At 47.0% G+C, this 24,888-nt stretch overlaps 1 protein-coding gene across 1 annotated transcript in view; it reads left to right on the plus strand.

Annotated features, from left to right (window-relative positions):
* PDZRN3 (PDZ domain containing ring finger 3) overlaps nt 1–24,554 on the plus strand; it is a 251,721-nt gene extending 227,167 nt beyond the window's left edge. The window contains exons 4-10 of the mRNA XM_065933278.1: nt 1,614–1,861; nt 5,165–5,252; nt 15,763–15,861; nt 17,056–17,118; nt 20,170–20,271; nt 21,447–21,563; nt 22,084–24,554. Coding sequence (XP_065789350.1) covers nt 1,614–1,861; nt 5,165–5,252; nt 15,763–15,861; nt 17,056–17,118; nt 20,170–20,271; nt 21,447–21,563; nt 22,084–23,625 — 2,259 coding nt within the window. The 3' untranslated portion in view covers nt 23,626–24,554. The remainder of the gene's footprint in view (nt 1–1,613; nt 1,862–5,164; nt 5,253–15,762; nt 15,862–17,055; nt 17,119–20,169; nt 20,272–21,446; nt 21,564–22,083) is intronic.
* The last annotated feature ends 334 nt before the right edge of the window (nt 24,555–24,888 follow it).

The raw sequence follows: 24,888 nt of genomic DNA on the forward strand, positions 1-24,888 counted from the left end.
TGATTCTTAGACCATCATTTTATACCTGACTTTAAAAAGTAGACCAACTTCTTGGGGTAAGACCAAAATATTTCAGAGTCTGATGAACTGCCATGCAAGTGCAATCCTTAGACCAAAGTATCAGAACACAGCATCACATTCCTTGGCCGTGGGGGGTGGGGCAAGGAAGGTAAATGAAATAGTCACGCTTCCATATTGCTGGGAATGACTTCATTTTGTAGATGTAGGGTTCTGGCTTCTCTTTTCTCTCCTGTAAGCTCTTCTAAAGAGAACCATGTTCAGTTAGTTTGGATTCTACCATTGGAAAGAATCCTGCTCGCAGCATCCGAAGTTGTGACCCATTAGTAACTAGCAAGGTCCTCTCATGTGGTTTGTTTGTGGCTGTAAGGGGAGGGGCATGAACATGCTTTGGTCCTGCTACCTTCCCAAGACTGATGAGAAAAGCGTTCAGAGGCATCTTCATTTCAGTCACGCAGTAGACAGTGGGTGCTCAGGAAAGGCAGCCGCAGCAAAGGAGTGTGCACAGTCGCGGACAGTGGAGCAGTGAAGCTAGATGCTTCTTCCCAAACATCAGTCAAAGCGTCTGGTCATCTGAGCTCCTCCTTGATCCCTGCCATATCCACCTTCGGCCTGATTATCACTGACTTAATATTCTCAATTGACTTTTTAAGGAAAAGCAAAGGCATTCATTTAAGAAGGAAATGTCACATCCCTTCCATGAAAGGAAAACTAATCTCACCTGACATGCACTGGGAAAATACACACCACTAAAAGGGAAAAATTAATTAATGCCCAGTTATTAATAGCTCGTATGGCGCGATTAAGGCTGGAGCCCGAGGCCGCTCCTTTCTCTCACAGCAAGACTAGGAGGGGGTGAAGCTGTAAAGACACTCCAGCAGGAAGCCAAGCCTTCCTCACCATGAGGCTTATTGTTTCGTGTCTGATCCGCACACCTCCACACTCACCCGCTTCCCACCAGGCATTCCTAGGGAACCTGACACTGAGCAGTGAAGTTCTTGACACCCCCAAGTTTTCCTTTTAGCCGCTTATACACAAAAACCATCTTCCCAGCTTCTGCTTAATTCAGTTCAGTTCAGTCGCTCAGTCGTGTCCGACTCTTTACGACCCCATGGACGCAGCACACCAGGCCTCCCTGTTCATCACCAACTCCCAGAGCTTGCTCAAATTCATGTCCATCAGGGCAGTGATGCCATCCAGCCATCTCATGCTCTGTCATCCCCTTCTCCTGCCTTCTATCTTTCCCAACATCAGAGTCTTTTCCAGTGAGTCAGCTCTTTACATCAGCTGGCCAAAGTATTGGAGCTTCCGCTTCAACATCAGTCCTTCCAATGAATACTCAGGACTGATCTCCTTTAGGATGGACTGGTTGGATCCCCTTGCAGTCCAGGGGACTCCCAAGAGTCTTCTCCAACACCATAGTTCAAAAGCATCAATTCTTCATTGCTCAGCTCTCCTTGTTGTCCAGCTCACACATCCATACATGGCTACTGGAAAAAAAAAATAAGATAATGCTGTTAAATTCAAACAATTTTTAATCTTTAACAAAATCTGCTTAGTTATAATCCTCTAAACCCTCTCATATTTTCCGACAGGTCAATGGCAAAGACTTATCCAGAGCAACTCACGACCAGGCTGTGGAAGCCTTCAAGACAGCCAAGGAACCCATCGTGGTCCAGGTGTTGAGGAGAACACCACGGACCAAAATGTTCACTCCTCCGTCAGAGTCACAGATGGTGGACACAGGAACTCAGACAGACATCACCTTTGAGCACATCATGGCTCTTAGCAAGATGTCCTCGCCCACCCCGCCTGTGCTGGATCCCTATCTCTTGCCAGAGGAGTAAGTCACGTGATAACACATCCTTTTCTTTTTTCGCTTTTAAGGTTATTTTTATTGTTTTGGCTATGCTCTGTCTTCATTGCCACACGCAGGCTTTCTTTAGTTGGGGCGAGCAGAGGTTACCCTCTAGATGTGGTCCACGGGCGTCTCAGTGCAGTGGCTTCTCTCGTTGCAGAGCACAAGCTCTGGAGCGTGGGATCCTCCCAGACCAGGGATCAAAGGGGTGTCCCCACCATCGCAGTGGATTATCAACCCGTGGACCACCAGGGAAGCCCGCGATCGTGCATCTTGAGTGTGTCAGGGGTGGTACAGAAGTACAGGGAAGTCAGTTTCTTCCTTTCTGGAGAGGAGAAAAATGAGCACGTCTTAACCGTTTTCCTCCAAGTTGCCCATGTTTCACTCTATTGTTTACAGAGGCGATAAATTGAATCCTGCTCAAAACCGCCCCGACATATTAATTACTTTATTATAACCCGGGAGCGGAGTTATTCAAATTATAGCCGAAGAACAAAATTACTTACAAATGTCATAAAAGTTGTTTCAGAATAAAATTTAATCACCGCAAATGGCAGTGGAAAGGTTTGGTAGGTATCACTACAGGGAATGCTGATGGTTCTTTGAAGGAGACAGCAGAGCAAGTTGTGAGTGTAAACGGAGCCCTGGAGATGGTGCCTTCTGCTTTCTTGGGTCTCATTTCAAACCTGGATCCGTGGAATAAATGCACACGTGCCTCATATAAGTACTGCACTTACCGATTAAATAACAGCTGTGATCCAACACATCACAGTAATTACTTTACATGACTCTCCTCTCACTGCACTTCCTGCCAGAGACATCGGGTAGTTCAGAGCCTTTGACGTGGCCAGACCTGATGCTCAAACTAATCTCTCGCTGTATAATATGTGTAGTTTGTTTGCCTGGGCCTTATTTTTCCTCCGTTAAAATGGGATCATAATAGTACCCATCATAATAGTACCCATCTCATAGAATTGTTGAAAGATTAAGTGAGGTCATGTGTGGAAAATTCTCAGCATGGCATATGGTACGCACTGGATGAATAATAGCAGTGATTATTGTTGATTTAATCAGTGGTGTAAAACATGTAAGGAGGAAAAATGAGCAGGAAATTTTCTAAGGTGTCCATGTGGATTAAAAGATGTCCATCTTAAGGTGGCTTGTCACATGTGATTTGGCCTGTCTGTGCGCAGAGTGTCCGCTTTCCCGTCTTAACCTCTCCGGCTGATACTACAGTCCCTCCTCCCGTCTTGCTCCTGGTCCAGCTCGTTGCCTCCATGATGCCTCATTTCCAAGGTCACTTCTACCTCTTCTAGGGGCAGCCTCTGAGTGTACCTGTCGGGTCTCTATTAGCAGCCCAGGAGTTGCAGCAAGCAACTCCAGACAGAGGCTGGCCTTTCATCGTGTGGTTCTTCTGATGGTTAGCTGTCGTCAGAACCCAGGCTGGGTCCCCAGGCGTGGCAAAGGGAACTTGGCTGCAGCAGACAGCGCGTGGAGGAGGAGGAGGAGGGGGCGTGCCTGTCTGTCACGGGGCACGCCAGCACCCTGCTGTGACCTGCTTCTCACGCCTGTCCCTTCTGTGCCCCAGGGAACTGCAGACTCAGCGGTTCCGCCCCCCCACAAGCTGGCAGCCAGGCTGGAAGGCAAGCCGGTCCACCTCATCTCCCAGACCTCACCAACGATGCGCCAGGGCATCCCAGTTACTAGGGAACAACCAGACCATTCTCTGACTGCAGTCACTCAGATCAGTTACTTGATGTTTTAGACTCCAACTGCCTTTCATATTGATGAGTCTGTAAGGCTACTTCCGACTCTCAATGTTGAACCATCACCGTCACAGGCTTTTTAGGAACCAAACCCGTAATTTCCTCTTAAAGTCTAGTTAACATGACATGACACGCCCCTCCTCCCCTCCAGGGGCTATTTGAGAAATGTCAGGAGAGTGCAGAGGTCAGCCCGGCCCCAGTCCTGGCTGCAGGGTCAGAGGACAGCAGGATGGTGCATCGGGCTGAACAGGCGGCGGGTGGAGGCGCGTTAGTTGCCCTGAGGCTCGAGAGCCCAGGCCTTCCAGCCACATCCTCAGGGCTCACAGCCCTGGATGTGCAGGCAGCCGATTTGCCTGATGGGCTCAGACAATTGAAAGCCAGCCTTCATTTGAGTGACTGCTCCTGTCTGCTCTGTTGTTTCAAAACTTAATTCCCTGGGCGAGAAGACCAGAGTCCCCAGATTGCTGCGCTGACCTTTGAGAACCTGAAGGTCTGGGCCCCCAGCCAGTAATTAAGCTGAAGCTCTCCATCCATGTCTGACACCTTTCAGAGCTGCTGCCTTGGCTCCGAGAGGTTCCGTTAGTGGTTCTGCCAAAGAGGCGGTGGGTTCTGTGAATTCTGCTTCCCACACGTTAACCTAGAGAAACGCACGCCTCCATCCTCCTAGCCGTGTGTGTGTGTGGGGAGCATGCATATATACATATATGCCTTGTATGCATGCAAGCACATGTATTCCAGACATGTAGCTGCGCATGGATTGTGATGTCAAATGTTTTTCTTATTGTGAGACCATCAAAAGGTGAAAAAAGAAGACTGTCCTAGATGACAGCATAACAGTTTCGGCCACAGCCCTTTGAACCTAGGTCAGAGGCCGGCACATGTCTTTAAGTGTTGCCTGAAGTTGAGCTTTTTTCCTCCTCAGAGATAAAATCTAAGAATGAAGCCACAAGCAGTAACTATAACTCTGTGTGTGGACTAGACTGAGTTAGAAATTAGTTATACTGACTCGAATGATAGTGGGCCAGGGGGATGGCCACTGGAAGGAACAAAGCCCGTCTTGCTCTTAACCTGTATCTTTTTTTTAAATGTGTTTTTTTAATTGAAGTATAGTTGATTTGCAATGTGTTAATTTCTCCTGTGCAGCTAAGTGATGCAGTTATATACTGGTTTCCCATCATGGTTTATCACAGACTATGGGGCATAGTTCCGTGTGCTACACAGTGGGACCTTGCTGTGTTTCCGTCCTATATCTACTAGCTTACCTCTGCTAACCCCAACCTCCCACTGCATCCCTCCTCCTCAGCCTGCATCTTAACCCCTTCTTCCAGAAGAAATGGACATAAATGAAGATGATGGAAATATTACGAGGGAGGTCCTGACTATGCCGGGATACACAACGAAAGAGTCTTGAACTAAGACCTGAGGCTCTGAGAACTGCCCCGTGGCCCTGCTGGAGTTCCTGATGGGAAAACAGAGACTCAGAACGCAAGCAGGGCCTTAACATCCTTTCGTCCTTTTTCAGGCATCCCTCAGCCCATGAATACTATGATCCAAACGACTACATCGCAGGCATCCATCAGGAGATGGACAGGGAGGAGCTGGAGCTAGAGGTAAGAAGAACGTCTGTATCTCATGTAAACAGTCATTATTAAGGCAGTAAGCTCTCTATCAGCATATATTGAGATCATCGATGCTCATGTAAAGTACACTTTTCATGGATTTTAGAAGAAGCACGTTTGGTGAGTCTAGAGCTGTCTGGAACACTGCTTTGCAAGAAGGGCTATTTAATAACCTTTACAGGACAGCACTGCTTTTTGATGATCATGGTGACAATGCAGAGGTCGTTAAAAAGCGATCAAATACCTTGGGAGCTCAATTTATGGAGGACGGTGTGTAACCAGAAGTGGGGTCAGCTGCTCGCCACTCAAAAGCCATTAAAGAGGCCAGGTTTGTGGCCAGCAACTGGGGGTGGGGAGGGTGGACGCCTGTCCAAAGTCGACTTCCCCCCACTGACAATCGGGGGCAAGAACTTTTTATAGACAGAGGCAGGGGCCTACATGTAGAAACAGCACAGTCGGCTCCGACAGTCATCTTGAAATGGATCACTGGTGGTCAGATTAGCGTCGTCTTGATTGTTTAAAGTGCAGTCAGTCTTCACTTCCAGGGTCGGTTTGTTCCCATTTCCTTTTCCCATGTCCTGAGGCCAAGGAGTTGTGGCAGCTTATGTCATGGGTAGTCTGGTCATCTGATAGTTAACTTCTCCCACCTGGCATCTGTAGGGCAGTATCTCTAAGGCAGAATCCTAGGATGTGGCTCAGAATATTATCTATAGCCCCTGAGAAGGAACTAAAGATCCTTGTGTGTTGTATGTTAAGTCACTTCAGTCGTGTCTGACTTTCTGCTGCCCTATGGGCCATCGCCTGCCAGGCCCCTCTGTCCATGGGATTCTCCTGGCAAGAATACTGGCGTGGGTGGCCTTGCCCTCCTCCAGGGGATCTCCCTAACCCAGGGGTCGTACCCACATCTCTTATGTCTCCTGTGTTGGCAAGTGGGTTCTTTCCCAGTCCTTGATTATGCTTAATGACTGAAGTATTATTTGGTCTCCTTTGACTGTTTCCTTTGTTTCTGCATATTCTCACTTCTCTGAGGAAACTAATTCTTTGGCTGAAGTTTTCCACAGACAGAAGGCAGGCAGAGGACGTGGGTACAAGGACCCACAGAGTCCTGCTCCATTTCAGGTGTAGACTTTGCAATTCCTTGGTATTAAGTTACACTCAGCCTCACAGTGGTGGATTCTTTACGGCCATCTTAGTTTCTAATGCCTGTGAGCATCCGATGGAAAACTGTGGTCTCTCCCTGGGAAAATGCTCCTGTCTCTTAAGAGTGTGCATGTGGTTTCTAGAGGGTCACTGAGCTCCCGCCATATCTGCCTTATGTCATCTGGCTGTATCCAGATACCACCAGAACCAGGCTGCTTTCTCTTTCCCTTTAACTCAACCCAGCTTATTTAAAGAAAATTTTAAAGGAAATGCTTTATCACTTGCTGAGGCAGAAAATTCAGCATGAATCTCCATGACTAGGAGGTGCCGTACAGTAAACACAGAGGACACGAGGCAGTGCTGTTAAATCCTAATGCTTGTCGCTGGTGCCGCCGAGGGCTGGACACCCAGGGCCCATTCTCTCCACTGCCTCCTGCTTGCTTTCTCTTTGTCTAAGGAGATAGGTTGGTATCAAAGAAGTGTTGAGACTAGCCCACGTTGAGTCTTTCTTCCTAAACGAAGTAACTTTCTTTGCGTGAATAAAGGAAGTAACTTTCTTTGCGTGAACTGAGAACATCTTGCTTTGGACTGGAGCGGGCCACTCTGAAACACCTTCCGTGAGCCTCGTTATTCAAAGTGTGGTGCAAAAACTGGGGCGGCAGCACCTGAGGGGTTGTGAGACATGCAGAATCTGGGCCCTCAGACCTAGAGAATCAGAGTCTGCATTTTACCAAGCCCCCCAGGTGCTTCCATGCACGTGGTGAAGTCCCAGGGGCCCTGACCTGAAGGCCACGGGCCCAGATAAGCCCCGCTTCCACCTGCCCTTGTCACAGGTCACATGACTGCGGCTTTGTGAGCTTCCTTCCCTGCGGTGTGAAGCTGTGCCTCGCAGCATCTTAACAGCACCCACACCATCTGTGCAGAGTCAGGTCTCATGGACTAGAGATGACTAAGCCCCTCATGGACATTCAGGACTCGGCTCAGACTTCTTCCCATTCATACATAGGCAGCACAAAGAGTCTGCATGCATGCTTGCATTCATTTCTGCTCATCTGCTTTTACTGAGCATCTTACATTAGATATCTAGTTTGGCGCTAGAAACGCAAAATCAGGAAGTCGTCACCCTGCCAGCCCTTCAGGAGCTCCTAGTACCTACTTTGGTTTATAGCTGTTAGCTTAGACACGAGTTTTTCATCTAGAGAACAAGACAGTGGCCACTCTCCATCTGTAGCTCCTTTGAGCAGTTACCATGAAGTACAGTGAGTCCACACCAGGCAGGAAGACAGCTTTTACACTGGGACTTTTGTTGATAGCAGCTTAGATGTTTCCAGGTTATTTCTGTTTACTAAGTGCCATCTCCTAAAGCAAACCTGCTGGGTTTGGATGAGCGGCCTGTCCTCAGATCAGAGGTCAAGACTCTGGGAGATTCTTCCTAAACCTCCCTGGGGCGGCTCACTGGGAGGAAACAGTGTCTATACCTTCAGGAAGGCTCTGTTTTTGGAGGCGCGTCTTTGGGAGGCAGCCCGGTCAGTTCAAGAAGGTTAATGACCAGCAGCCAGCCAAGAGCTGGGCTTCCGAAAGGAGACCCAGTTTTCAGGGGGAATGGTGGGCATTATCATCCCCACTTCCTTACCAGATTTCTTAGCAGAGACAGGTTGTTGACGGTTCTAAGTCCCATCAGCCTGTTGTACTCCCCCCCCCCCACCCCCACCACCAACCCAGGCTTGCTGTGAATAGGGGGCCAGTCTCAACTGTTCATCGTCTCAGTTGGATTAGATTAACATCTGCAGCTTTTGAAAGATAACTATTTCCATGGATATTATATAGGAGGAAAATACATGAGTGTTTGGGGATGTTATGGAAGCAAATACACAGAGAAAAAAAACAGATGTTCTTTTAAAGTACACAAAATGATCATATTTAGGTAAGCATCAAATCCCTGTTATTTTGAAACTGCTTAGTGTTAAAAGAATTACACCCAAGTATGCCTGAGGGTTGAGCCACCAAATAATTACCCATAAATTTTCAGGTACCGAACACCTGCTCTGGATCTTCCTGTAGGCAATTAAGAAAGAAACTAGACATCTGAAGAAGGCTTATTTCCCTCAGTCTATTGTTTCCATTTCCCAGTGGATTCGTCGGTGGCATCCTAGCCTGGCTGAGGCTGCTGTCACCTCTGCTGTGTCCTGATGTCATTTTGAGATCAGAAAAGGAGAGCTACACTTTCAACAAGGGGACTAAAATGAGCTCCAGACCAGGTCTCAGAGCAAAACATCAGTAGATCACGAGGGAAGTGAAGCCATCCTAGAAATAAATACAGGCTTTCCCCGCCAACCTATGTGATTCTCTGTAGCCTTGAAGGCACAGCATCAGGGCGCCTCCAGGGAACCTTCTCACTGCCCTCACAGTTTCATAGGCACTTGCCCATCCTTCTCCTGCTCCACTGCATCCGGAAGCTTCCCCCAGCTCTGCTCTTCTCCCCCGGGTCCTGGCCTCACTCAGCGTGGCTCATCTCCGGAGAAGCTTCCTTCCCACTCTCAGGCAGCCCTGACCATCCCCTGCTCGTTCCTCCTGCTCAGAGAGTGCCTACAGAGGGCAGCCACCCAGCCAACATGTGTTGAATAAAGGCCTTGTTACCCAGCCTCAAATGTAGGGTCCTTGAAGGAAAGTGCAGTCTTTTTAGAGGCACCTCTATATCCCACACAGTGCCATGCATACAGAAAGCATGTAGAGGATTTCTAGAAATATGCACAGAACTTCTGGATCCATAAGGTCTTAAGAGTTATACTTGGGAAACCAGTCTTCCTTGAAATGAATAAGCCACCAATGTCCGTCTCTGGGACCTCCCCTTTGATTAAAGTGGCTGTCGTTGAAACCAAACGCTTGGATCAACCAAGGTGGAGTGGTGCTCTTACTTTTCTTAATTGAGCTATTGTGTCGATTTCATCTAAAATGTCAGGCGTAGCTGTTCATTTTTATCCAGCAGTCCATCTAGACCAGTGAGCAACAGGACAACAGCGGTGGGGGAGCTGTAATCCAGGTAATGGTAATACATTATTCATACCAGTTTGATTAATGGTCTTCTTTGCGATTGTATCTCCATCCTCAGAGATAGTACGTATTAATGACACCTATGCTTTCCATGATGTGCTCAATCGTCTAAGCCTTTACGTCTAGCTTGGAGTGAGAATGAAATGTTCAGAATTTACAAGTCACCTAGTAAGTCTGAAGAAAAGCAGTTTCCACTGAGCCCCAAAACGCTGTCTCTGGGGATAAGATTAGCTGAGAAGTTTCAGAGAGGTGAAATGACTTTCCCAGGGCAGCCTGACTTGCAGTCGGCAGAGCCAAGTTTATTTTTTTATTTGGACCTTTAGTCTGCCTTGGACTCTCAAGCAGTCTTTCAATTTTGTTGAACATCTACCATGTACAGTACATAATGGATAGACACTGCTCTTTCTGTACAATTCATTATTCAACTATTATTGCATTACTGTAATCTTCTTTATGAGCAGCCAAAGTAAATTCAAAATCTATACAAGTCCCAAGACAGTTTCAGCTCTTACACTGTTGTGTTTCCAGAGCTTCTGAAGACAAGAGCTCTCATGCTTAACCATTAGCAACTAGGCTCTTCTCTATGGTGGGGGACCAGTCTCTGGAAATGGAGTTTCCACAGCCAAGTCATATCATGTACCTTTTTTTAAAATGCAAGAGATTCCACATGTTAATATAAATCATCATTCCGTTCTTTGCACTCTATTATTAGTTTTGGCTGTGCTCGTCTTTGTTGCTGTGCGGGCTTTTCTGTGGTTGTGGCAAGCAGGCCTGCTCCGGTTGTGGTGCTCAAGGCTTCTCATCGCCGTGGCCTCTCTTGTTGCGGCTCCCGGGCTCCAGGGCACTGGATCAGTAGCTGTGCCGCACGGGGTTAGCTGCTGTGCGGCCCGTGGGATCTTCCCGGATCAGGGAATCGAAACCAGGTCTCCTGCATTGGCAGGCAGACTCTTTATCACTGAGGCACCAGGGAAGTGCTCTTTGCGCTTTCCTGAACTTCTATAAATGTTTAAAATTTTTTTTAATTTTATATTATAGTTGAATAACAATGTTGTTATTTTCAGATGTATAGCAAAGTACTTCAGCTATACATATACAAGTATCTCTTCTTTTCCAACTTGTTGAGGATATTACTGAGAATACTGAGCCAAGTTCCCTGTGCTATGCCAGGTCCCTTTGGGTTATCTGTTTTCAATATAGACATGTATACATGTCAAACCCAGACTCCAATCTATCCCTCCCCCGGATCCCTCCCAACTGGTAGCCATAAGTTGATTCTCTGTGAGTTTGTTTCTGTTTTGGAAATATGCTCATTTGTTTCGACTAGACAGTACCTACAAGTGATATCACAGGCTATTTGTCCTCTCTCTGAGGTCCTTCACTTAGTATGGTCATGTCCTGGTCCATCCATGTTGCTGGAAAAGGCATTATTTCATTCTTTTTTCTGACTAAGTCACATTCCGTTCTATATATGTACCACAGCTTCTTTACCCATCCATGCATCCCTCTGACAGTAGACATTTTGGCTCCTTGCATGTCTTGGCTATTGTAAATAGTGCTGCAGTGAATGCTGGGGTGCAAGTGTCTTTTCAAATTATGGTTTTCCTCCACACAGAGGCCCAGAAGTATGATTGACAGATGTGGTAGCTCTAGTTTTCTAAGGAACCCCCGTATCATTTTCCCATCATGGCTGTTAACAATTTATCTTCCCAAAAACACTGTAGGAGGGTTCCCTTTTCTCCATGCCCTCCCACTCCAGAATTTATTGCTTGTAGACTTTTTGGTGATGACTCTTCTGACTGGTGTGAGGTGATACCACTTTGTAGTTTTGATTTGCAGTTATCAAATAATTAACAATGTAGAGCATCATTTTAAATGCTTTTTTCAAAAGAACAAAAATATCCAAAAAGCGTATGTTGACTTTACCTCTCAAAACTGGCTTCTTGAAGGTCCTCCCTGTTTAGCATTTTTTGTTACCTACTCCAGAACATTTCTGGAGGCCAGATGTCTCTTGTGACTATGAAGTACCCCCAGCACAGGTTTTCAAGTTGTTGTTACAGGAAGTGTCCACAGGCGACAGCACTTCTTGATGCCCCATTCAGGTTGTTTGGGCAACAAGCGTCCAAGATAAAGTTGTGTTCCTGGTTTGTAGATTCCAGTGAAATGGGCCAGAAAAAAGACCCCAGGGCTTATGTCTGGGTACTTCTTTTCCCTTACCATGTACCCCCAAGATAATCCCAAACCCTCCCATAACTGAGATGCTGAGGATACCGTCGTACTTAAGTGGGGCGACTCCAAGGAAGGGGCTGCGGGGGAGCAGCAGCACTGGGAGACCTGGAGACCAGGTACTTTCCTGAGTTCTTGTGGCCCAGAGGGTCGGTCCACTGTCCTTTTGTGCACTAGGCTTGGCTGAGCTGTAGGAGGACCCACCTGCATCTGGAGGTTGGAGTCCCGTCCACGCGGGATGGGGCAGTCCAGGTCCAAGTGGGGCTCGTTTGCAGGCCTGTCCTCCCCAGCCTTTTTATTTCCACCACAGTGGCGCCCTCTGGACCCAAGGTTCCTCAGGCTCCAAGGATGTGATGGCAGCCCAGGTCACCAAGGCCCAAGGGAAGTATCACTGACTTGTCTTTATTTTTCTTCTTAGATTGTTTTATTTTAGGGGTACAGCCAAGTGATTGATTTATACATATATAGAAAATCAATCTTTTTTGGATTATTTTCCCATACTGGTTATTACAGAGCGTTGCGTTCCCTGTGCCATACAGCAGGTCCCTGCTGATTATCTGTTTCACATGTATCACTGGGTACACGTTAATCCCAGCTGCCTCCTAACTTATCCCTTATCCCTCCCTCCCCACCACCCACCTTTTCCCTTTGGGGACCACGAGTTTGTCTTCTAAGGTTGTGACTCCGTTTGTATTTTGATAGGCTATATGTCATTCTCTGACTCCATTTGCTTAGTATGATCATCTCCAGGTTCATCCATTTTGCTAGAAAAGGTATTAGTTCAGTGTTTTTTCAATCGCTGAGTCATAGTCCATTGTATAATCTGCCATATCTTGTTTGTCCATTCGTCAGTCAGTGCATCTTTTGGTGGCTTCCATGTCTTGGCTGTTGTAAACAGTGCTCCACTGAACATCGGGGTGCATTTGTCTTTGGGAACTTGTTCTGAGAAAGTTCTTTCTGGTTATAAAAGTAACAGATCTGTTGGAAGAAATTGGAAGAATCAGAAGGGGAAAGTCCAGAGAAAGAAATCATCCCATCAGTAGCAATATGAACTAGTGTCTACTTCAATAGGTAATTGTTCAACTATCTGGCAATCAAAATATTGATGAAAATGGAGTAGAAATGATTTTCAAGTTAGGTTTTCATCAAAATCATACTGATTGTAGATTTCACACTGCTTACATTACTGGCATTAGGCCAAATGAGCATCTTTTTTTTTTTTTCCACACATCAGACCTCCATCTCTCACATTCCTTATGAGTCTTCCTATTTCCTACTTGAATATTCTTAGCACATCATGCTGTTTTTCCCCCAAGACATCAGTTCCAGACTTTTCACTTTCCTGGGTTCTTAAATGGAGCCCTCAATTCTAGATATGTGTTACAGTCATGCTTCTCAGACTAACAGTGGTGAAAGTCCAGGATGGCCAGGTTAGGTGGTTGGTTAAATTTTTAACATGTCACTGACCAATATATGTGATTCTACCAAAGCAAGACTATATAGCTCACCCCTTCCTCTTCAGTTCAGTAATACCCAGTCTTATGCCTTAGTCAATGAGACAAGTCTGAAAATCTTATCCTTGGCTATCAGGACAGTGTCTCAGTACTATAAAAGATTCCAAACCCTACCCTCGGTTTCTGCACTTACCTCATCATGACCCTGAAGCATACTTCACATCCTATTAGCATGAAGCCCAGCAGGGCTCTGGTACCTTTTGATCTTTCTTAAGAGCTATTCCCCTTGGTGGGCGATCAATGAAAACTATAACCTGTATTATGATTTTTCACTCTGATAGAAGTCATATCACAGTATTTGCTATTTTTCTTAGTTGCTTCTTAAAACCTCTCCAGTTACCCTTCTCCCTGCTTTGGTTGCACATGTTCTTGTTCCAGAACCAGCTGGCTTCTTTCTACCATGAAGCCAGGGCTCAGGGATGGCAGTGGTACATGTGGACCCAAACAAATCGTCATGAAATCCCACGGACTTCCACCACCTCTTGTGGTGGTGGTTTAGTCATGTCTGACTCTTCTAGGATCCCATGGACTGTAGCCCGCCAGGCTCCTCTGTCATGGGATTCTCCAGGGAAGAATACTGGAGTGGGTTGCCATTTCCTTCTCCAGGGGATCTTCCCGATCCAGGGATCGAACCCAGGTCTCCTGCATTGGCAGGTGGGTCCTCTACCACTGAACCACCAGGGAAGCCCACATTACCTGTTAGGAAGCGCTAAAGCGGAGCAAGTCTTCCCTTTGTCTGTCGCCGATGACGTGTGACTCGAGGTGGGGACTTGGGCCTGCGGCTGAAACGTGAGGACGCTGTGAGACCACTCTGTGGGCGGTGTGCAAATGGGCTAGTCCACAGGATCCGTGGAGAAAGCTCCTTGCGGTTAAACCTGTGCTGCCTGTGATTGCTTAGTCTTTTCCTCCAAACACAGGGAAAGATAATAGGATTTCATTTCTGGGTAATATACCAGATTGCTGAAGCTTTAATGAGAAAGTCACTGAATTAATTAACATGTCAATATTCAGAAAATAAAATTATCTTAATTGGGGGTGGGGGGACGTGAGAAACATACACACTTGGCTACAAGTAACTGCTGTGACTTCGGCTAAGAAACCACCTGCACACAGTCACCACCCTTACTGTTTTCTGTAGACCTTCTCTGGGCCAGGCGATGTGCCGAGAGCTCGGCCGTCTTGTCTCAGGCACTCTTCACCCTGTCCAAGCGGCACGATGACATGCACAGTGAGGAAGCAGGCTTAAGATATAGTCACAAGCCCATAGAACCCTATGGTGAAGCTGCTAGAAAGAGCTGGGAGCTGCACTCAGAGCCCCAACTCGTCAGCAGGACTTTATCCTCGACATCAGCCATAAAGCCTGCTGAAGGTATCAACCAGAGCTTGGCAGTCTTCACTTAAAAGTTGCTCAAGGCTTCCCCGGATGCTGAAGTAAAATCCAAGCTCCCCACACTGGCCTGGTGGCCCCATTATGTGACCACCCTCAGGGAACCTCTCATTTCCTTGCTCACAGGGCCTTAGGGTAGGGCCTCCAGGTCTTCCACCCAGAAAGTGTGTTCGTGGTATTGGGCACCCGGGAAGGGAGTTCAGGAGTGTCTGCTACATAACTGCTTTGAGCTTCACTACAGAAACCACCATATCCTCACCAACATCCAAGAAGAGCCAGGAGTGAGGAAATAGTCCCAGAGACAGGCCCCATCTCAGAGCCCCTCCTGGTTAGTAAGCAGCTAGCAATGAACACCGGACCAGGGGTCTGCCTGGAAACTTACTAGCAGGCGGCCCCTGGCACAGGCCTGTACTCCGGTGCTGTGGAGTCTCGCCTGGGCGGTCGGCAGTGCGGGGAGATGGAGCCTGGAATCACTTTCAGAGAACCAAGCCTCTCGTTCCCAAGGCTCCAACCGTTTTCAAAGTTCTGACTTCATTCCGAAGCACAGTTTAATTGTCAAATACAGTGGCGCTGCGTGTGCCCATGTGTCTCACATTTGGGCTCGCTTCGCTTTTATCTTATTTAATTTGTTATAATAGCGTCTGAAACTAATTTCTCGACTGTAAATATCACAGCTGTTGTGGAAAGCATTAATTGCATGCTATCACGTTACCGTCCTTCCTTGGATCAATTTATGTGTAATCTGTTTGCAAGTTCTGCACATATTAAGGGAACACAACATGAAATAATCTAACCAAACACATTGGAAACATTTGTACTGAAATGGCTGGATGGTTTGGGGTTTGGAAATATTCTTGTTGGTGGCAGACATTGAAAGAATGCTTTTGAAAAGGCCGACCCCAGAAGTCTCGATGCTGAGTGAAATATGGATAATTTTTCTTCGGTGGGATCAATAAAATAACTATTTTCAAAATGACTTTATATTGACTGAAAGGTCAGAAATGCCCTAGGCATTGATCTCTTGCCTATAATCACCTTTTGTTTAGTAAGTTAACTGCTCTGCCCACAGCAAATGCAAAGAAATCCAGTTCATCATTTAAACAAAATGTTTTTTAAAACATCTGACGTCCTCCCAGCCATCACTGCCTGTTGGAGTCTCACAGGGAATGCCCTTTTCTTTGTCTAGGAGGTGGATCTCTACAGAATGAACAGCCAGGACAAGCTGGGTCTCACGGTGTGCTACCGGACAGATGATGAAGATGACATTGGCATCTATATAAGCGAGGTATTGAGGCTCACTTTTTATAACTATCATAGCAGGACACAGAGGGTGTATTCTTTCTTTCCTTTTAATGTGTTGAGCAGCTCTGGCTTATTGAGATGTCTTTGGAAAGACACAGGCAGATTTCTTTGTCCCCTTTATCACACTCCATGGAACTACCCTACAGAGGGGTTAAGTTCTAATGTTGGCGCATAAGGCAAAATTACCCTTCAGAAGCCTGCAAATCGGCCATAAAATGGAGCCGTTTACTTGGTTTTGTGTATTCAACCCCGAGGGAAAAGCAGATTCCCATTTCCCATCTCCAGTTCACTGAGTGGGATGGGGGAGGGAGTCATTTACACTTTTTCGAGTATTTCTGTTATCTGTTTCTCTTTTTTTTTCTTCTCTTGCTAGACTGTGTATCACTGAGTTCACAGTGCCACTTCAAAGTATTGGGTTGGCCCCAAAATTCACTTGGGTTTTTCCATCAGATGCCATGGAGAAACCCAAATGAACTTTTTGACGAACCCAATACATAGACGGAAGTTATTTTCATCTTCCCAGAGAAGCCAATGCAAAGCAGATGATTTCAGTATGGATACCTCACCATGCAGCCCATCTTTACTAACACACAAGCCCCATTCTATCAGGAAATAAAATCCAACTCGATGGGATGAACCAAGGGATGTGACTACTAGGCTTTCTGCCCATCCCGTTGAGTAGACTTCATCCACTAAGCTTAAGCTGGCCCGCCACTGCTGCATTTGGGGGTCTCTCTCTAAAGTGCGATGCCACTCGTCTCAGCTAGATTCTATTTGTAAAGTTCCTTTCCAAAATTTAATCTACACATTTGGCAAAATAATGAAAATACGGCTGCTAGACCACATAATGAAAGACTCTTTCACCTGTAGGCCAGCACACTTTTGCTTTTCCTTTCTGGGTGGAACAACTGTTTCCTGTGCCTCTGCATCCCCTCAGGTGGGCAGGGTCAGCAGGGTTGTGGGGCAAGAGTCCAGGACCATGGCCTGCAAAGGGCTTGGAAATGTATCAGTCCATGTTTGTATCTCCTTGCACGACACTGGAGTCTTGTTTATTTCTCTGTAAAACAAAAACAGAGGGATGAGCATGATGGCGTGTTAGACAGAGGCAGATTTTGGACAGGGCTGTTGTTTATTTTCGTGCATGTCTGAGTTACCCACTTGGTGCCATGTGTTTCAGATTGACCCTAACAGCATCGCGGCCAAAGACGGGCGCATCCGAGAAGGAGACCGCATTATCCAGGTAGGTCAGCGTCCTCTGTTCCTTCACTAAAGCGCGGGCTGCTTCAGATCATAGCTTTAGGGTTAAAATGCAGAAGTTAACAAATAGCTATCAGTATCGCAAAACTAGATGTGTGGTGAGGCAGACCAGTTAAATTAGGGCCAAAGTCCCAGCTCTAGAAAACAGCAGGACACAGGGCATGGTGGGGCCTGAGGCAAACTGGAGAGAGGAGGCCCCTCTAAACAGGCAAGCCGCCCCTGCACCTCACCATACCAGTCAGCTCATCTCTCTTCTGTCCTCCTCTCTGGACCGAAGACAACACAGGCTGCATCAGGTCAACAGTTCTTGTGACCCCAAATAATGCTCATGTTAGCCTTCTCTGAAGGATTCATTTTGGGTCAAGCATTTCAACTTTAAGCAGTCTTTTAAACTTTATGACTCAGCAGGTAACTACTATATAGAATGGCTTTTAAGAGTAGTTTATCTATAAATGATATCTGTTGCTCTTTGGAGTCGAAATGAGGCCATCTGAATAGAGAGACACAGATGTAGAGAACACATGGTTCTCAAGGGGGAAGGGGAGGATGGGAGAGATTGAGAGACTGGGATAGACACATACACACCATTGATACTAGGTATAGACTAGAGAACGAATAAGAACCTCCTGTATAGCACAGGAAACTGGACCTGCTGCCCTATGGCGGCCTAGATGGGAGGGGAGGTACGTATGTGCACTGCTGGGTCCTTCTGTGCGGTGGGAGCTAACACGGCGTTTTAAAGCAACTCTGCTGCAATAAAAATTAACATAAACCATTTGTTCCTCTTGTAGCTAGTCTGTTTTTAATTGTTAAAAAAATTAAAAACCAGATATCATCTTTTGTTGATGTGTGGTTGCTTTAAAATGTGTTCCTTTATGGTTTATTACAGGATATTGAATACAGTTCCCTGTGCTATACAGTAGGACCCTGTTATTTTAGCCGTTCTATATCATGTATACAAACTTCTACAACCCATTCCTCTCCTTTCTCCTGGCAAATAGCAGTCTATTCCTACATCTCTGAATCTGTTTCTGCTTTATAAATAGCTTCATTTGTGTCATAGTTTAGATACCACATAGAAGCCATCATACAGTATTCATGTCTCTCTCTCTCTGACCTGCTCCACTGAGTATGATAACATCTATTAATAGCTGCATCCATGTTGCTGCAGATGGCTTATGTTTCATTCTTTCTGTGGCTGAGTAATATTCCATTGTATGTAAGTACCACCTCTCTACAGTTTATCTGTCAGACTTTCATTGGCATTCAGTTCTTTACAATGTTGTTCGTTTCTGCTGTGGAGCTATATGTGCACATACATCCCCTGCGTCCCCACAGGGCACCGAGTCCCGTGTGCTGTTGGTGCTCACTCGTTACCCATCTCATACATAGTATCAATGGTCTGCACATCTCAATCCCAGTTCATCCCACCCCACCCCTTCCCCTCTTGGTGTCCATTCATTTGTTCTCTACATCTGCTTCTCTATTACTGTATTGCAGATAAGTTCATCTCTACCATTGTTCTAGTTCCCACAGGCAGGAATAAATATATGACATTGGTTTTTCTAACTTACTCTATATGATCATCTCTAGGTCCTCCAAATGACACAATTTCTTTCCTTCTTAGGGCTGAGACATACTCCCTTGTACATATGTTCCACATCTTTATTCATTCCTCTGTTGCTGGACAGTAAGTTGCTTCCAAGTCCTAGCTATTGTAAAGAGTGCTGCTATGAACATAGTGAAGTGAAGTCGCTCAGTCATGTCTGATTCTTTGCAACCCCATGGACTGGAGCCTGTAAGGCTCCTCTGTCCATGGAATTTTCCAGGCAAGAATACTAGAATGGGTTGCCATTTCCTTCTCCAGGGGATCTTCCCGGCCCAGGGATTGAACCCACATCTCCCACATTGCAGGTGGATGCTTTACCGTCTGAGCCACCAGGGAAGCCCCATGAACATAGGGATACATATATCTTTTTGCATTAGTGTTTGGTCTGAATATATGCCCAGAATTGGGATTTCTGTATCATATGGCAGTTCTATTATGGCCTTTTTAAAATCTCATATAAATTGAGGTTTTTTTTTTTTGGGTAGAAGGCTTACCTTGTACTTCTGCTCATTCCTGTCTTCTCTAATTTATAATTCACAGTGTTTGTATCTATCACTACATACCTCACTGCTTTTCCAGTTGCTTTAGTTTTCCACGAGCATCTACCACTGGGTATGGAAACCCTGAGTTCTTTACCTGCCCTCTCTGCCGTCACTGTGCTGCAGAAACCACACTTGCCCTTGTTAACCAAGATCCATGACGCCCTGTGCTGTTATAAGGCATAAGACTCAGATGGAAGGCTCAGTCTTCCAACTCGTAAGTGGGACCACTGCTGTGGCCTCTGGAGCTGTGACCTCCAGACAAGCAGAGCTCAGAGGTGCCAGGACAGGAAGCAAAAATCCTGCAAGAGAGGGATCAGGTGTGACGGTGAGATTGTATAATACTGTTGTATATATATTGTATATATACAACAAGTATTGTATAATACTGTTTATATGTGTAACCTAGAAAAATGGTACAGATGAACTTATCTGACTTTATGTCCCATCTAAGAAGTTGGTGTCAAACTTGGAACACAAAACACCCTAAATAATTCTATCATATTCACATCAGACCATTGCTTCTTTTTCAAAAATATTGGTAGTCGTGCTTTAGTATATTCCAACTGAGTACATTTAGTTCTGTCTCGTTAAATTGCTTATCACAATACTGCGGTCTCTCTCAGTGCTGCCTTTTGGAGTCCCAGTTACTCCTATTCACACGCCTCATCTTGTGAATTACTCCTCTGGAGGCTGTCTCCTACAGCGAGAGAGTGCACCAGACTGAACCAGGCCTTTCCTTGTGAAAACCAGCGTTCTTTTCAGCCTGCCTGAAGTTCTCTGTTCCAGCTGTGCTTGGGCAATGGATACAGGCTTGAAACAGTAGACAATTGTTTTGCACAATCTAATCATGCTACCGTCCACCCCTCCACTTTTTTCTTTGTAGATTAACGGGATAGAGGTACAGAATCGTGAAGAGGCTGTGGCTCTGCTAACCAGTGAAGAAAACAAGAACTTCTCACTGCTAATTGCCAGGCCCGAACTCCAGGTAAGGTGGCTTCCAGCACATAGTCTGTAGTTCTAAAATCACTAACGGAGTTCCCTGCAGAAAATATATTGAATCAGAACTTGAAGGTATCCTGTGCCCCGAAAAGGTAATCTGACTTCCAATCTATCTCTTGCTTTGGCCTTTTAAGGATGGTGCAGATATCCACCTTGGCATTTACACTGCATGCTCAGAAGCTTCATTAATGCAGGGAGTGTAATGAAGGAAAAGAGGAGGAAACATAACGGCACGGAAAAAACACAGCCAGGGTCATGCCCATCAAAATGTTTGACTGCCCAAGACCCTGACCACTTCTGTGTGGGTCTCATTTACAATGGCAGAGTGTAAGAAATGTACAGCATGATGACTATAGTTACCAACACTGTAATGACTACTGGAAATTTGCTAGGAGTAAAGTTCAGGTATTCTCATCACACACACTAAATAGTAACTGTGAGATGATATGTTAATTGACTGTAGTCATTATTCCACTATGCACATCAAATCATCATGATGTACATCTTACCCGTAATACAGTTTTTACTTTTAAAAAGCAAAAGAAACATTACTAAGCAGACTAAAGGGCCAAGTAAGAAATGTGACTGGCTTTGGTGGTTGTGTATGGTCGGAGGTGCAGCTGCAGGCCAGGTCCGTAGATCTCAGACCCCTGACTAGTCTGCTCTTTACGAGCACAAGAGACAAGAGCCTGGTAAAGGTGGCAGGCCCTCGCCCAAGACTAATAGGCAGTTAGCAGACCTGCCTTTGTTCCTCAGAAAGAACTCTGTCCCAAACTGCGCGTGCTTTCTCCTTGGGGCCTGCCAAGCTTGGGTGTGGGCCTCCAGCAGGAGAGGAGGCAGGGCTGCAGCCCTCTGAGCCCCTAACTCGGGGTCTCCTTCGCTGAAAGCAGCTGAGGGGCATGCAGGCACTCGACCCTGCAGCAGTAAAGCGGGCCACAGCCCCGGCCCTGGACATGTGGTGTAGGGCGGGAGGGGGCTTCACCTTGAGGATGGGGTCAGTGACGTCCGGAGAGTCAAACAACAGGCAGACTGCATTGGGATGACTCCTGGAGGAAGCCTAGAAATGTGATTCCCCAAGGTAATGTCCTTTCCTAAAAATAAATAAAACGGAAACAAAAAGGGCCTCTTCTGAAGCCTGTGTGGGCGCCTGCCTCTCCCCAGCTGGACGAGGGTTGGCTGGATGACGACAGGAATGACTTTCTGGACGACCTGCACATGGACATGCTGGAGGAGCAGCACCACCAGGCCATGCAGTTCACGGCCAGCGTCCTGCAGCAGGTACCACCGCCCGCCCCTCCCCCCACCCCCACCCCCTGATGCTTAGGATCCTGAGAAGCCCACCAATGAAAAGCAAGTCGATATCCTCCCAAACCAACAGAGTGCTGCTGGGCTTAGAAAGCAAAGCAGTAATGCCAAGGTACCGCCGACCTTCTGATACTTGTTTGGAAAACAATGTGCCAAAATAAAGAGCAGATCAGAGAAAGCAATTCCGTCTGTTTAACCTCAGCTGCTCTGTACCTTTCCCCCTCCCTTCTCTGTCACCACCGTTGTCAGAGAGGCTGGAATCTCTCCAGTGCCTTAGGCACTCAAGGATGTCCTCTGTGCCTCCTGCTTTCTGGTAAGAGGTACTGGAAGAGCCGCAGTCATTCACTAGGTCAAGTGAGCATCCTCCTTTCCCAGATGGAGGTGAAGTGGCTCACCTAGGGGAACTTCAAGCTACCTACCCCAGCAACCCAAGCCCCTCCTACCGGAAAAGCCTCCCTCCCGTGACCACGTGTTCTTGTCTTGTGTCGTGTAGAAGAAGCACGAGGAAGACGGGGGAACCACAGACACGGCCACCATCCTGTCCAACCAGCACGAGAAGGACAGCGGCGTGGGCCGCACGGACGAGAGCACGCGCAACGACGAGAGCTCGGAGCAGGAGAACAACGGCGACGATGCCCCCACCGCCTCCCCGCCGCTGGCCGGGCAGAGGAAGCTCACGTGCAGCCAGGACACCCTGGGCAGCGGCGACCTGCCCTTCAGCAACGAGTCCTTCATCTCGGCCGACTGCGCCGACGCCGACTACCTGGGCATCCCCGTGGACGAGTGCGAGCGCTTCCGCGAGCTGCTGGAGCTCAAGTGCCAGGTGAAGAGCGCCGGCCCCTGCGGCCTCTACTACCCCGGCGGCGCCCTGGACGCCAGCAAGAGCGACCCCGAGAGCGTGGACAAGGAGCTGGAGCTGCTCAACGAGGAGCTGCGGAGCATCGAGCTGGAATGCCTCAGCATCGTGCGCGCGCACAAGATGCAGCAGCTCAAAGAGCAGCTCCGCGAGCCCTGGATGCTGCACCACGGCGGCTTCCGCAACTACAACACCAGCGTGGACGTGCGTCGGCGGGAGCTCGCCGACATCACCGAGCTGCCCGAGAAGTCCGACAAGGACAGCTCGAGCGCCTACAACACCGGCGAGAGCTGCCGCAGCACCCCGCTCACCCTGGAGATGTCCCCCGACAACTCGCTGCGGAGGGCGGCCGAGGGCGACGGTGCCGCGGAAGCTTATGGGCCGTCCCCCAAGAACCTGCTCTCCATCACGGAAGATTCCGAGGGGGGCTCCCCGAACTACAGCCCTTCCCCGAAAGAGCTGGATCCCAGCCCGGCTCCGGAGAGCAGAGAGAGGCAGCCTGGCGAAGACGACGGCGGCAGCCCCGGCCCCGGCCCGAAGCTGGGCGGCTCCTACCTGCCGCCCTTCCCGCACTCGCCCTACAAGCACGCCCACATCCCCGCGCACGCGCAGCACTACCAGAGCTACATGCAGCTGATCCAGCAGAAGTCGGCCGTGGAGTACGCGCAGAGCCAGATGAGCCTGGTGAGCATGTGCAAGGACCTGAACTCGGCCAACCAGTCGGAGCCGAGGATGGAGTGGAAGGTGAAGATCCGCAGCGACGGCACGCGCTACATCACCAAGCGGCCGGTGCGGGATCGCCTGCTGCGGGAGCGCGCGCTCAAGATCCGCGAGGAGCGCAGCGGCATGACCACGGACGACGACGCGGTGAGCGAGCTGAAGATGGGGCGCTACTGGAGCAAGGAGGAGAGGAAGCAGCACGTGGTGAAGGCCAAGGAGCAGAGGCGGCGGCGTGAGTTCATGATGCAGAGCCGGCTCGACTGCCTGAAGGAGCAGCAGGGGGCCGACGACAGGAAGGAGATGAATATCCTCGAACTCAGCCACAAAAAGATGATGAAGAAGAGGAATAAAAAGATATTTGATAACTGGATGACAATCCAAGAACTGTTAACCCACGGCGCAAAATCGCCAGACGGCACTAGAGTATACAATTCATTCCTCTCGGTGACTACTGTATAATTTTCACTTCTGCATTATGTACATAAAAGAACACTACCATTGGGGTAGCAATTCCTGCCTCGTTCAATGCGGCAAGTTTTTGTATATAAGATAAATCGCAACATCATGTTTATAGTCAAAACTAGCGAGCCCTACCACTCTAGGTGTCAGCTCTATTTTAAGTGGAGGAAAAGCCCCCTTAACTGCTATCCTGTAAGGCAATATTAACCCAACAGCTTTTTTTCAAACAGCAAGGATACTTTTTTACTTGTTACCTTTTACATAAAGTTTTTAAATTTCAAAAAGATCTTTTACTAAGCATACCTTCACAGAATAATTTGTTTAAACTATATTCATATAAGAAAGTTAAACACGCTTTTTTCCTTTTCTGCTAAAAACACAGATATGACTGCCGGTATGTATTTTAATGGAGCTCTATTTTATGATGTTACTTTGCTGAATGTGTTTCATAGGAGTGACCATTAATATATTATTTAGGTCAAAGCTTCAACTCAAAACCACCAAACTCTGTGGTTAACTATATATAATGCACATAACCAAACCAGCAGTGTTTAGAATTCGGATACACATTTTAACAATTTTCTGGTTAAAGTTCCCAAGAGAGTGTAAAGGTTTTAACAGAAGGCAAAATATAATGCAACTTTGTGGGAGTTTACAGCATGTTTGCAAATACTGCAACTCATTGGAGGACTTTGCATGTACAGGAAAGTTGTGGATGGAGAAGGTTTGTGGAATTTTAAGTGCTCATTGTAGTAAAAACCTTTGCTTTGTAGATTCAAAGGGAGACTTTTACAAGCAAATTCACAGAATCATGATTAGTTATAAACAGTTAAGTAAATGAAGTTAAAATAAATTATTATTTTCTATGTTTTGAAGTGTTCCTCATTTTGCAGTGGTGCCTATAAAATAAAAGCCTTTTTTGCAGTGTTTCCTTCTTTCCTTCATTGTCTTACCTGATGCCTTAAAAGAATTTGAGTGTTTCAGATCATCCAATAGCTTCATCCTGTCTGGAATCCAAAGACAGAAGTACAATCAAAGTGTGTTACCAAAAAAAAAAAAAAGGAATCAAACACTCACCATTTAATCTAGCTTTCTGTCATTTCTTGCAGAAAGCCTCAACTTGACCCAAGTCTATCCTACAGACTTGAATGAGCAAGTTTATCAACCAACATCATGTTTACAATTTCTTTGAAATTTCTTTGGTTTCTGGCAACCATTACTACCTGTCAGTAATAGCTAACATCTCTGAGATGTTGGATTTCT

This window comes from Muntiacus reevesi, chromosome 4 (genome assembly GCF_963930625.1).
Source record: "Muntiacus reevesi chromosome 4, mMunRee1.1, whole genome shotgun sequence".
In the NCBI taxonomy this organism is placed as follows: Eukaryota; Metazoa; Chordata; class Mammalia; order Artiodactyla; family Cervidae; genus Muntiacus; species Muntiacus reevesi.